Genomic DNA, 12,462 nt, shown 5'->3' on the forward strand with positions numbered 1-12,462 from the left:
TCCTTCTTTTAGTGTTTTGAAAATTATGTTTCCCTTTTTGTTCAAGGATTTACCTATTGAGTCTTTTCATTGTGATATTGTTGAGTTTGCAAAGCATAAGTGATCTTCATGTCCTATGAGTAATAAAAAAACTTCTGTTTCTTACAATATGATTGATAGTGATAGTTGGGGTCCCTTTAATGTTCCTAGTATTATTGGGTTTCGATGGTTTGTGTCCTTTATTGATGATAGCACCCCTGTAACGTGGATTTATTTGCTGAAATAAAAATATAATGGTGGCATTGTTTTTCCCTCATTCTATTATATAGTTAAAACTCAATTTGGAGTTGGATGCTAAGGTTTAGATTTGATAATGCCAAATATTTTTTCAACCAACCTTTATCTAATTTTTTTTTGATAGTCATGGAATTCTGCACAAATCATCTTGTGTTAATATTGCCCAACAAAATGGGGTAGCTAAAAGGAAAAATAGTCATCTTCTTAATGTTACAAGGCCTTATTGTTTCAAACTAATGTGCATAAACATTATTGGGAAGAAGCTATCTTAACCACAACACATATAATTAACTGACTTCAAACTCCTGTCCTTGGATCAAAAAGTTCTATGGCAGTCCTTACTTAATTTTTTCCTAATTTTAATGCATCAAGTGGTCTTACACCTAGAGTCTTTGGGTGTGTTGCCTTTTGTCGTGTGCATTCTCAATAAAGGACCAAAATTGATTCTAAAGCTCTTGAATGTGTGTTTGTAGGGTATTCCTCTCTTAAAAAAGGATACAAATGCTATTATCCTCCTTCCAGGAAATTTTTTGTGTCAATTGATGTTACTTTTTATGAATCTGATTTTTATTTCAATACTTATCTTAAAAGGGAGAATCCTCTTAGTGATGATCAAGGTAATGATCTTTTCCTTAGTGAACTTCCTAGTTCCTCTCCTAGTGAGTCTTTGGAAGCATTGTGAACTCGTAAATCTACTTGTCCATTGTAAGTCTTCACTCAAGAAAAACATGAGAACATCTCAATCTACACAAATTCAACCATCTAAACTAGCTCCTGTTCAAACTTTAGATCCTGTGCCTGAAAATTGTGAAGTAACTCTTGATTCTCTTGAAGACATTGAAATTACTTCAAATTCTCATGATGTTTCTGACAATCAAGATGTTCCTTGTTGTGACTTTGAAATGTTTGATTTTGATCTACCTATTACTTTGAGAAAAGGAACTTGTAGTTGTGCAAACAGTCTCTATATCCTTTGTCTTCGTTTCTTTCCTATGACAAATTGTCTTGCAATCACAAAGCCTTCGTCACTAGCCTACATCCCATTTCAATACCACAAACCTTCCTTACACGGTGATTTAAAGGAAGAAATCTATATGGAGGTTCCCCCTGGATTTGATTTACATCTTCCTCTTGGTATAGTTTGCAAGCTTAAAAATGTGCTTTATGGATTCAAACAATCACTAAGGGCATGGCTTGGAAGGTTCTCAAAAGCTATGGCTGGCATGGGGTTCAAACAGAGTTGAGGCAAAACAATTCCAAATGAAGGATTTAGGGAGATTAACATATTTTTGAGTGTTGAATTTGCTGATTCAAAGCATGGTATCTTCATATCCCAACATAAGTATGTTCTTTACCTTCTCATTAAAATAGGGAAGTTGGGGTGAAAACTTATAGACACTCCAATTAAACAAAATCATACTTTGTAAGGAAGTAAAGCGTCTTGGCCAATAGAAGCAAAATCAACCCAGCAAACCTCATCTTCTAGAGCCTCCAGTCAATAAGGAATCTTATCAAAAGCTTGTTGGAAAATTGATCTAACTCATAATAGACCTGACATTGCCTATGCAGTGAGTGTGGTGAGCCATTTTATGCATGATCCTGAAGAGTCATCTGTAAGTAGTTTATTGAATCCTTGAGTACTTGAAGGTTACTCTAGGAAAAGGCATTCTGTTCAAGATGGGGAGAAGATTGACCATTGAAGCATACATTGATACAAATCATGGAGGAGATATGGATGATAGAAGATCTACATCAGGCTATTGTACATTTCTTGGCTCGAATCTCATTACTTGGAGAAGCAAAAAAACAGGATGTGGTATCTAGATCTAGTGTGGAGGTTGAGTTTACAGCTATGGCACTTGGAATTTGTGAATTATTGTGGATAAAAATAATTTGTTCAGATTTGAAGTTCAAAAGGGAAGGTCCAATAAGGCTCTAATATGACAAGAAGTCCGCTATTAACATTGCTGGAAATTGATCAATACTTTATAAAAGTGGTCTAATATGTACTCCTTACATTCCTTCTGGCAATCAAGTGGCAGATGTAGTCATAAAGGGATTGTTGAGTTAACATTTTCATAGACTAGTGTCCAAGTTGGGAATGGATAATATCCACTCTCTAGCTCGATGGGGGTGTTGAAATATGTAAACAACAACAACAACAACAACAAGCCTTTATCCCACTAGGTGGGGTCGACTACATAGATTGCAAGACGCCATTGTGCTCTATCATTTATCAAACTTTTAGGAATATTATTAATTAAGAGATCGCGTTCAACAACTTCCAAAAGTGTTCTCTTAGGCCTTTCCTCTACCTCTCTTAATTGGACTTAAAGTTATATGTTCCACTCTTCTCACTGGTGCCTCCCTTGGTCTTCTTTGTATATGCCCAGACCATCTCAACCGATTTTCTACCATTTTTTCCTCAATAGGTGCCACCCTCACTTTTTCGCGTACGTGCTCATTTCGAATTTTATCTTTACGTGTATGTCCGCACATCTATCGTAACATTCTCATCTCTGCTACTCCAACTTTATGCTCTTGCTGTCCCGTTAGAGCCTAGCATTCACTACTATATAACATTGCCGGTCTGATAGCAGTGCGATAAAACTTTCCTTTAAGTTTATTAGGCACCTTACGGTCGTAAATAACTCCTTTAGCTTTTCTACAATTAAAACCACCCAGCTTGAATTCTATGTGAAATATCTCCACTGATTTTGCCATCATTTTGAATAATGGCTCCCAAATATCTAAACTTTTTCACTTGAGGTATAATTTGATCTCCCAATTTCACTTCCAAATTATTGTCGAATAGTCCTTTACTAAATTTACAATATAAATATTCCGTCTTACTTCTACTCAGACGAAAACCTTTCGACTCCAATGTCCTCCTCCATAACTCAAGTTTGCAATTAATCTCTTCTCTTGTCTCTACTATAAGAACTATATCATTCGCGAAGAGCATACATTTCGGAATTTCCTCTTGAATATATTCCGTCAAAACATTTAAGATCAAGTTGAACAAATAAGGACTCAGAGATGATCCCTGATGTAGTCCAATCTTTATAGGAAAATCCTTTGTTTGACCATTAGGCGTTCTTATACTAGTTTTTACCCCCTCATACATATCTTGTATGGCTTTAATATAAACAATCCGTACTTCCTTTTTTTCCAACGCTTTCCAAAGCACTTCTCTTGGTATATGGTCATAAGCTTTTTCCAAATCAATAAAAACCATGTGTAGATCTTTATCTTTACAACGATACTTTTCCATTAATCCCCTTAGTAGATAAATCGCCTCTGTAGTTGATCTACCTGGCATAAAACCAAACTGATTCTCAGAAATACTTGTCTCCAATCTCAACCTGTGCTCAATTACCTCCTCCCACAATTTCATTGTGTGGCTCATGAGTTTAATCCTTTTATAGTTAGTACAATTCTGAATATCTCCTTTATTTTTATAAATAGGAATTAATGTACGTCACTCATCAGGCATTTTCTTGGACCGTAAAATCACATTAAATAACTTAGTTAACCATCTCACCCCTTCTTCACCTAAACATTTCCATACTTCGATAGATATACAATCAGGTCCATTGACTCTACCATTTGCCATTTTCTTAAGAACTTCCTTTACCTCCTTATCACGTATTATTTGATAGAATGACAAATTTTGTTCTCCTTCACCAGTTACTAAATCCTCCAAGTTACTAGATGAATCCTCTCCATCATTGAAAAGTTTAGAAAAGTAAGTCTCCCATCTATTTTTAATTTCATCATCTGTAACTAAAATTCTTCCCTCTTCATCCTTAATACAACTTACCTGTTCTAGATCTCTTGATTTTCTTTCCCTACTCTTGGCAATCTTATAAATATTTTGCTCTCCTTCCTTCGTCTCAAGGCTGTTATAAAATTCTTCAAAAGCTTTAGAACGAGCTTCACCCACAGCTCTCTTAGTTTCCTTCTTAGCCATACGGTACCTTCCTAATTTTCCTCATTGTTACACAAATGTATGGCTTTAAAACAGTTCTTCTTATACTTGATTTTGTCCTGTACACTATTATTCCACCACCAAGACTCCTTATCTCTCGGACCAGAACCTTTCGATTCTCCCAAAACTACTTTTGCAACCTCCCTATCTTTTTAGCCATATCCTCCCATATAATGTTAGCACTTCCCTGAGATCCCAAATTCCTTTATCCAAAAGATTTCGCTTGAAAATATCTTGCTTCTCACCTTTTAATTGCCACCACCTAATCCTTGGTGTTACTACTTGTCGACGTTTTTGGATTTTACTCATAATACACACATCAAGGACTAGGACCCTATGTTGTGTCGTTACAGCATCTCCGGGGATCACCTTACAATTTTTACAAAGTCTTCTATCTGTGTTCCTAACCAAAAGAAAATCAATCTGTGACCTTGAGACTCTACTTTTGTAAGTGATGAGATGCTCATCTCTCTTCTTGAAACAAGTGTTAGCAATCTTAAAATCATACGCCAATGAGAAATCAAGAAGAGTTTGTCCTTCATTGTTTAGCTCTCCAAAACCAAAACCACCATGCACTTTCGCATACTGACCAGCTTCCGTCCCGACATGCCCATTAAAGTCTCCTCCAATAAAAATCTTTTCACTTTGTGGTATGTGTCGAATCAACCCCTCCAGATCCTCCAAAATAATTCCTTAAGACTGGTTTCTGTCCCGACTTGGGGCGCATAAGTGCTAACAATATTAACACTCTCACGTCCAATTATCATTTTTAAGGAAATAATTCTGTCTCCAATTCTGCTAACTTCTACAACGTTCTTCTTCCACTTCTTATCTATAATGATGCCTACTCCATTGCGTGCACTTACTTTTCCTGTATACCAAAGTTTGAAACCTTGAATATCTTTAGCTTCTTCTCCACGCGATTTTGTTTCTTGCAGGCAAAGGATATTGATTTTCCTTTGAATCATAACCCTTACAACCTCTACAGATTTACAATTTAATGTCCCAACATTCCAAGTACCAAATCTAATTTTGCTCTTATGGACTAACTTCTTTAGCCGCGTGCGTCCAGAATGACGCGGTAGCCCTTGCTCATTTAACACTACATCCGGGCGCCGATGCAACGGCTCTAACTCACTTATCACTGTACTCGAGCCATGCAGCGCGTTACTTACGGGCAACGACCTAGCATTAATATTATAATGTCTATTGTCCATGTTCATGATAGATTCAACAAAATTTTACATTGGCTGTAGATGGCCTAACACAACCCTCCTCCTTTACCCGGGCTTGGGACCGGCTATAAACATAGGCGGAGTTGATGTAAACAATATTTTTTATTCTTTTAATGGGTATTAGATGGTTGTTAGAGGTTAAATTTATTAGTTGGTAGTTGGTAGTTGGTGTTTGGTAGTTAGAAGTTGTATTAGCATTCATTACTCTATGTAGTGGTACACTTATCCTTTGTAATTAGTGGAATCAATATTAGAGAACATTTTCTCCTACTTTATTTGTCAGAATTGAAGTTGCATGTTACACCTCGAACTTTCGAAGTGTGATCAGTTGGAATACAAGGAAACTCATATTCGAAAAGCATAAACCCTTAACATACCTAACATATTAATTACGATTTTATCATACAATCATCATTTATATTAAGCAATTATTAATAGGAACAAAATGTTTAAGATTGTTGTAGAAATTCCGACAGTCTTTGCTATAAGTTGGACTTTTTGAAATCTCTATAACCTGCCAAAAAGAATATCCAAGATACAATTTATATATGTACACATACAAATCAAAATACTTTAAATGAGTATCCTGTTTATATGATTCGTGGAGCGACTCTATAACAAAAACAAAATGCTTAAATATTTACATGAATCCACAATGTAATTGGAGCAACAGAATGCTTCTTGTTTTAAGGAGTCCCACGAGATCTATTGAAGAGCAGGTCCACTTCTACTATCTAAATAATAAAAATTCTCCTAGTAAATAACGTCCCCAAATAATAATAATAATAATAAAGAAAAATGATAATCATAAACATATACAATTAGAAACAAGAGACTAATCTAATTAATGATGATATTAGAAAATAATAGCACAATTTTTCTTTGATAATTTGGTAACAAAAATAGAAAAGAGAAAATATAGAGTCATAATCGACAAATTAGGAGTATATCTTTTACATAAAACAAATCATAAAAATACAATTCTTAAGAGTGAAAATATGACTTGAAAAACTTATTTTCTGTTAGGACCTGAACATAACAAATAGCAGGCGTGGGCTAGAAGCCACCAAAAATAGGCACAAGCGTAAAGCTTACGAATAACAGGCGTGAATTATATTTACGAAATTACATCCTCCCTTCCATGTGTGTTGGCTGACACATGGGGGTAGCATCTCCAATGTACCCTGCTAGTTAGGTATGTCCTGATGCGCCACGGGCTAACAAAACTGTCGTTAACAATCAGTGTTTTGTATTCAGTCTTCTAAAGCATTTTTGTCATGCATGGAGTCCAAAAATCCTTATAATTCAAAATTTTTCATTAACCTGTAAAGTTTAAATAACTTTTTTATCTATAATTTATCCAGTCCATGTATGTATAATATTTTTAAGAAAATATAATACCATGAGAAGACCTACATAATTAAACTCGAATAATACATAAGCTAAATGCATCTTTTAAATCAGCTTAATTTTAAGGTACAATAAGAAGATTTGTTTATGACAATTGAAATAAATAAATAAATAACATAAGAGAAATATCATCACTTCTTGTTATTGGGGAACATTATTTTCTTACTTTGTATATTGCCTAGTTCTTAAAATTCCTTTCTCACAACTTCAATCAAGCCTCTCTTCTTCTAAAGTCCCTATTAGATATAATAAAATTTTAATAAATCTTTGTACAAATTGAATAAAATTTTTTCCCCATACATCCTCATTTATGCCTCCAAATTTTCCATTTTATTCTTAGCCAAACTAATTTTATTATTATAATATAATCCTAACCATACTTCTCAAATCATTATTTGCCAAGAATCAATGTAAATAATTATATATATATATATATATATCATGATCTCCCTGTATTGCAACCAAAAACTTAAACCTTCAATTTAAAATTAGTTAAGTAATAATCTTTACTTACATGTACAATACTAATTCAAAAAGGAAAGAATTTAAAATTCAACTGCCATTAATGTCCCGCAACCAACATGGCACACACATATTGACGGCACGAAAGAAAAAGATGAAGAAATCAAATTCACTCAATCAGTACCGGTGGAATAGGGGAAGGGCAAAGAAATCAACCATGTGCAGAGGGGAGGGAAGGAACTTAGATTTAGACTTCCAATAGAAACAACCTAACTACTTGGCGTCCAAAACACGGAAAGAAGTAAAGAGGAAGAAGTCTTGAGTCTCACAGAACCTATTGCCATGGTAAGTAATCAATGATCTACATGAAACCTCACCAATGAGTGAGAAAAGGAAAGAAAGGAAGGGATGGAGGCAGAGGATAATATGGCGAGGAGGAGCGGTGGAGAGGAATGGAAAACAATCAGAGGTTGGATGAAGAATGTCAAAGCACACTCTTCTCTCTCTCTGTGCTGATCGAAATGAAGAAGAAAAGGGGAAGGAACAAGAATATTTGATAGCAATGATTGTGTTTTGTTTTGTTTGTTTTTTTTAGGGCATTGAGGTAAATGTGCATGGTTAAAAGAAGAAGAAAAAAGTTGCACCTCTTATACCTAGAGATTTGAACTTGGTGCTTGAAGATTAATACCTATGGTATTTTCTAGTAGTTCCTAAATCTACCTTGTTAACTCTTCCCCCTAAAATTAATAAATTAAATTCATTTACTGCATTGTTATGATTATTTTTATATCCTAGGATATTGCATTTTCTCCTCTTAAAAAAAATTTGGTCGTCCGAATTTAAATATGCACTCACCTTAATCTTCAAACAGGTGTGGATACTTGGCACGCATTTCACTTTCTACTTCCCATGTAGCTTCTTCTTGAGAATGATTGCACCACAACACCTTTACCAAAGCGATTTCTTTTGATCGCAGCTTCCTTACTTACCTATCTAGAATGGTCATTGGAACTTCTTCATAAGATAAGTCTGTGTCTATCTGAATCCCTTGAGTCTCAATCACGTGTGAAGGGTCATACAAATATTTTCGTAGAATCGATACATGAAACACCAGGTGAATACTTGATAACTCAGGTGGTAATGCCAAGTGATAAGCAACGGCATCAACTTGCTCTAAGATTTCAAAAGGACCAATGTATCTTGGACTCAATTTGCCTTTCCTTACAAATCTCATTATGCCCTTCATTGGAGACACCTTAAAAAATACTTTATCCCTACTTGTGAACTCTAAGTCCCGACTTCGATTATCAACATAGGATTTCTGTCGATTTTGAGCTGTTAATAGTTTTTCTTTGATCACCTTCACCTTCTCAATGGCATCTTGTACAAGATTGGGTCCCAAAATCTTAGCATCACTAATATCAAACCAACCAATAAGAGATTTACATTTTCTGCCATACAATGCCTCATATGGAGCTATTTGTATACTAGCTTGATAACTGTTGTTATAAGTGAATTCCACCAAGGCTAAGTAATGATCCCAACTTCCACCAAAGTCTAGAATACAAGATCTCAGCATATTTTCAAGAATTTGAATAGTCCTTTCTGACTGGCTATTAGTTCTTAGATGAAATGTAGTATTAAGATCCAAATGAGTGCCCAACGCTTCTTGAAATGACCTCCAAAATCAAGAAGTGAACTGAGGACCTCTATTTAAAATTATAGACACTGGAACTCCGTGCAATTGAACAATTTCATCGATATACAATTGAGCATGCTTATCCACATTGTAGGTTGTCTTCATTGGAACAAAATGTACTGACTTGGTCAATCTATCAACTATCACATAGATGGAGTCATATCCCTTAACTATACAGGGTAACCTAGTAACAAAATCCATCGTCATATTTTCCCATTTCCACTCTGGTATCTCCAATTGTTAGTGTAATCCTGTTGGCTTTTAATGCTTTGCCTTAATTTGCTGACATAATAAACAATGTGAAACGTAGTCATCTACATTTTTCTTTAGAGCATCCAACCAATACAATTTCTTCAAATCTTGATACATTTTTGTGAATCCTGGGTGGATGGTATTTGCAAAATTATGAATTTCTTCCACACAAATCCTACCGTCGTATCTTAGTATTCATTCTTGATCAATTGTAAAAAGATGAAGAAATCAAACTCACTCAATTAGCACCAGTTGAACAGGGGAAGGGAGAAGATATCGACCATGTGCAGGGGGGAGGGAAGGAACTTAGATTCATACTTCCAATAGAAATAGCCCAACTACTCGACGTCCACACGCGGAAAGAAGTGAAGAGGAAGAAGAAGTCTTGTGTCTCACCAAACCCATTGTTGCGGTAAGTGATGGGCGACCTACATGCAACCTCACCAGTGAGTGAGAAAAGAACTAAAAGGAAGGGATAGAGGTAGAGGAGAATCCGACAAGGAGGTGTGGCGGAGAAGAATGGAAAACGGTCAGAGGTTGGATGAAGAATCTTTAAGTGCTCTCTCTCTTGACTGATCGAAATGAAGAAGAGAAAAGGAAGGAGCAAGAATATCTTATAGTGTTGATTGTGTTTTGTTTTGTTTGTTTTTTTAAGGGCATTAAGGTAAATTCACATGGTTAAAAGAAAATAAAAAAAAAATTGCACCTCCTATAGCTAGAGATTCGAGCTTGGTGCTTGAAGGTTAAGACCAATGTTATTTTCCACTAGTCCCTAACTCTACCTTGTCAATTCTTCCCTCTAAAATTAATAAATTAAATTCTTTTACTTCATTATTATTATTATTATTATTTATATTCTAGGATATTTCATTGCATCTTAGTTTCATACACCAGTGGTTACATCAAAAGAGCTTGGAAAAAGGGATATGGGTGTAAATATGAGGATGTGGGATGTAGTGCTTGGTGAAAAGATCTACCTAAGCAGCACAGTGTCAAATTTCTAAAACTAAAAATCTGTCCGATCTGCATTTGGTTTTTGCTCTAAATCATGCGCCCCCTTTGTTGTCAATTGACATCTAGCATGTTTCTCTAGTGAAACTAAGCTTATTTTCGTTTATGTGCATTTTTAATATGCTAGTGTCCAAAACTTCTATCTATTGTTTGATTTGGTAAGTCACATATATTTTAAATGATTTTTATTGTTTTTTGTTTTTGTTGCTTTGATTGTACAGCAGAATTTGATTGTTTTGAAAGTTTTCTAATACTGATTTCCTTTCACTTTTTTACAGCCTGAATTGTCTGCTTTGTTGGATGCGCTTGAACGGTCTATCTGCAATCCTGAAAGTGCTAGTGTTCTTGTGAGGAGCTTGGTTTCCATTTTGCATGCCTCTCCTGAGAAAACAGTTGCTTCTTTTAAGACCCTTGGTGCAGTTTCTAGAGTTCTAAAAGTTGCTTGTGTCCAAGCCCAAGAGTCAAGAAGATGCGGAAAAATGAATTTTGCTTGTGATAATAGTAGCATTGAAGTGGTGTTGGAGCAGGATCAACAAAAATGCCACTCACATGAGACCATGCAAAGTTTCTTTAACTGTATGAAATTGTGCATGGAGCTTTCTGCTATGTTTTCATCTGCAGCCGAGGATGCACGGAGCTTGATATTGAATGATTTTGCATGTATCGATTATTTATTTGATTTGTTCTGGGTAGAAGGCTTGAGAAATGCCGTGCTTAAAGAAATACTTGAACTGATGAAGGTACTTATGTTTTTGCCTTTTGTTTTCACTGTTATGATGTGATGAAGGCGTTAAATTCTTGTTTGACGACCTGTTATAAAAAAAAAAATCATTTTTGACCTAGTATTTGTCAGGTACATTATTGACCGTGAATATTGCACACTTATTTTTCCAGATTGTACCACACTCTGAAGAAGATAAAAAAGCCAAGTTGCAGTTATGCTCTAAATACATGGAAACATTTAATCAGATAAAAGAACGGGAGAAGGGATTTGTAGATCTGTCTATTGATTTGTTGGTTGGAATGAGAGATCTTCTCCTGACTAATCCAGCAGTATGTTTCCTTTTGATTCGTTTCTTAACTAATCACAAGTTACTTTAAATGTTTACATGCATTAGCGAGTCAACTGAAGGATTGTGTTTGATGTTGTTCTGCCTCAGTACTATCAGGCTCTGTTTCATGATGGGGAGTGCTTTTTGCATGTTGTTTCATTACTTAACAGCAACCTTGATGATGCAAACGGGGAGAAGTTGGTTTTGAATGTGCTTAAGACGCTTACTTGCCTGCTTGCAAGTAATGATACATCAAAGGTTCGCATCTTTGGAAATCTTCTTCATTATTTTTGTTATTTATTTCCCTTTCTATTGAATTTTTCATTTTATCAATGCCAATATTCTTATAAATTGTAGAATCTGTGGCAACCAGTGTTATTTACTAGTTGTTGATAATATTACTCATAGTTGAGATTCCCTACAATGTAGTGGGGCCTGCCTAGTTGCTTGGAAACTATGTTATATCTTATGAACGTTGTTTTTTGTTATGATTTTGCTTGAACTTTGTTGAGGCTACCTTGATTTATTAAAAACTTTGCAGGCTGCATTTAGAGCTCTTGCTGGAAAAGGTTACCAGGCGCTGCAAAGTCTGCTACTGGATTTTTGCCAATGGCATTCAAGTGAAAGGCTTCTAAATGAATTGCTTGATATGCTTGTTGATGGGACATTTGATATCAAAATGAGTCCAATTATAAAGGTATCCAGTGGTTTACAACTTCAATTCAATTTGTATGATTTGCTTGCTTTCTTTCATCTTATTTTTGAATTATGCTACATACTGGTTGCTCTTAGATTGATTTATCCTTTGATAAATTACATCAAGTTTATCTTTAAATCTCCATTGAATGAGCCTCATTTGTTGAATTTCCTTCCTCTTCTTCTTTATTTGATTTCAGAATGAAGATGTGATTATATTATATCTGATTGTACTGCAAAAGGTAAGCTATTCATTTTCCTTGATTTTTCCTCATAAATTTTCAGCGCTGGAGTTTGTCTTTCTGGATTATTTTTCTAATAATTGATGGCTTTTCATTTAATAATATAATGCCATCTGGATTATTGCTTGCTATCTTG

General features: G+C 35.1%; 1 protein-coding gene across 2 annotated transcripts in view; it reads left to right on the top strand.

Annotated features, from left to right (window-relative positions):
* LOC129298316 (BEACH domain-containing protein B) overlaps window positions 1-12,462 on the top strand; it is a 60,172-nt gene that overhangs the window by 14,358 nt on the left and 33,352 nt on the right. For both annotated transcript variants that reach the window (XM_054936715.1, XM_054936721.1), the window contains 5 exons: window positions 10,615-11,076; window positions 11,231-11,389; window positions 11,497-11,646; window positions 11,930-12,085; window positions 12,285-12,326. In XM_054936715.1, the coding sequence (XP_054792690.1) occupies window positions 10,615-11,076; window positions 11,231-11,389; window positions 11,497-11,646; window positions 11,930-12,085; window positions 12,285-12,326 (969 nt within the window). The remainder of the gene's footprint in view (window positions 1-10,614; window positions 11,077-11,230; window positions 11,390-11,496; window positions 11,647-11,929; window positions 12,086-12,284; window positions 12,327-12,462) is intronic.

The sequence above is a fragment of the Prosopis cineraria genome, unplaced genomic scaffold, assembly GCF_029017545.1.
Source record: "Prosopis cineraria cultivar Desert tree isolate PC_DT_omini unplaced genomic scaffold, ASM2901754v1 PC2, whole genome shotgun sequence".
Classification (NCBI taxonomy): Eukaryota; Viridiplantae; Streptophyta; class Magnoliopsida; order Fabales; family Fabaceae; genus Prosopis; species Prosopis cineraria.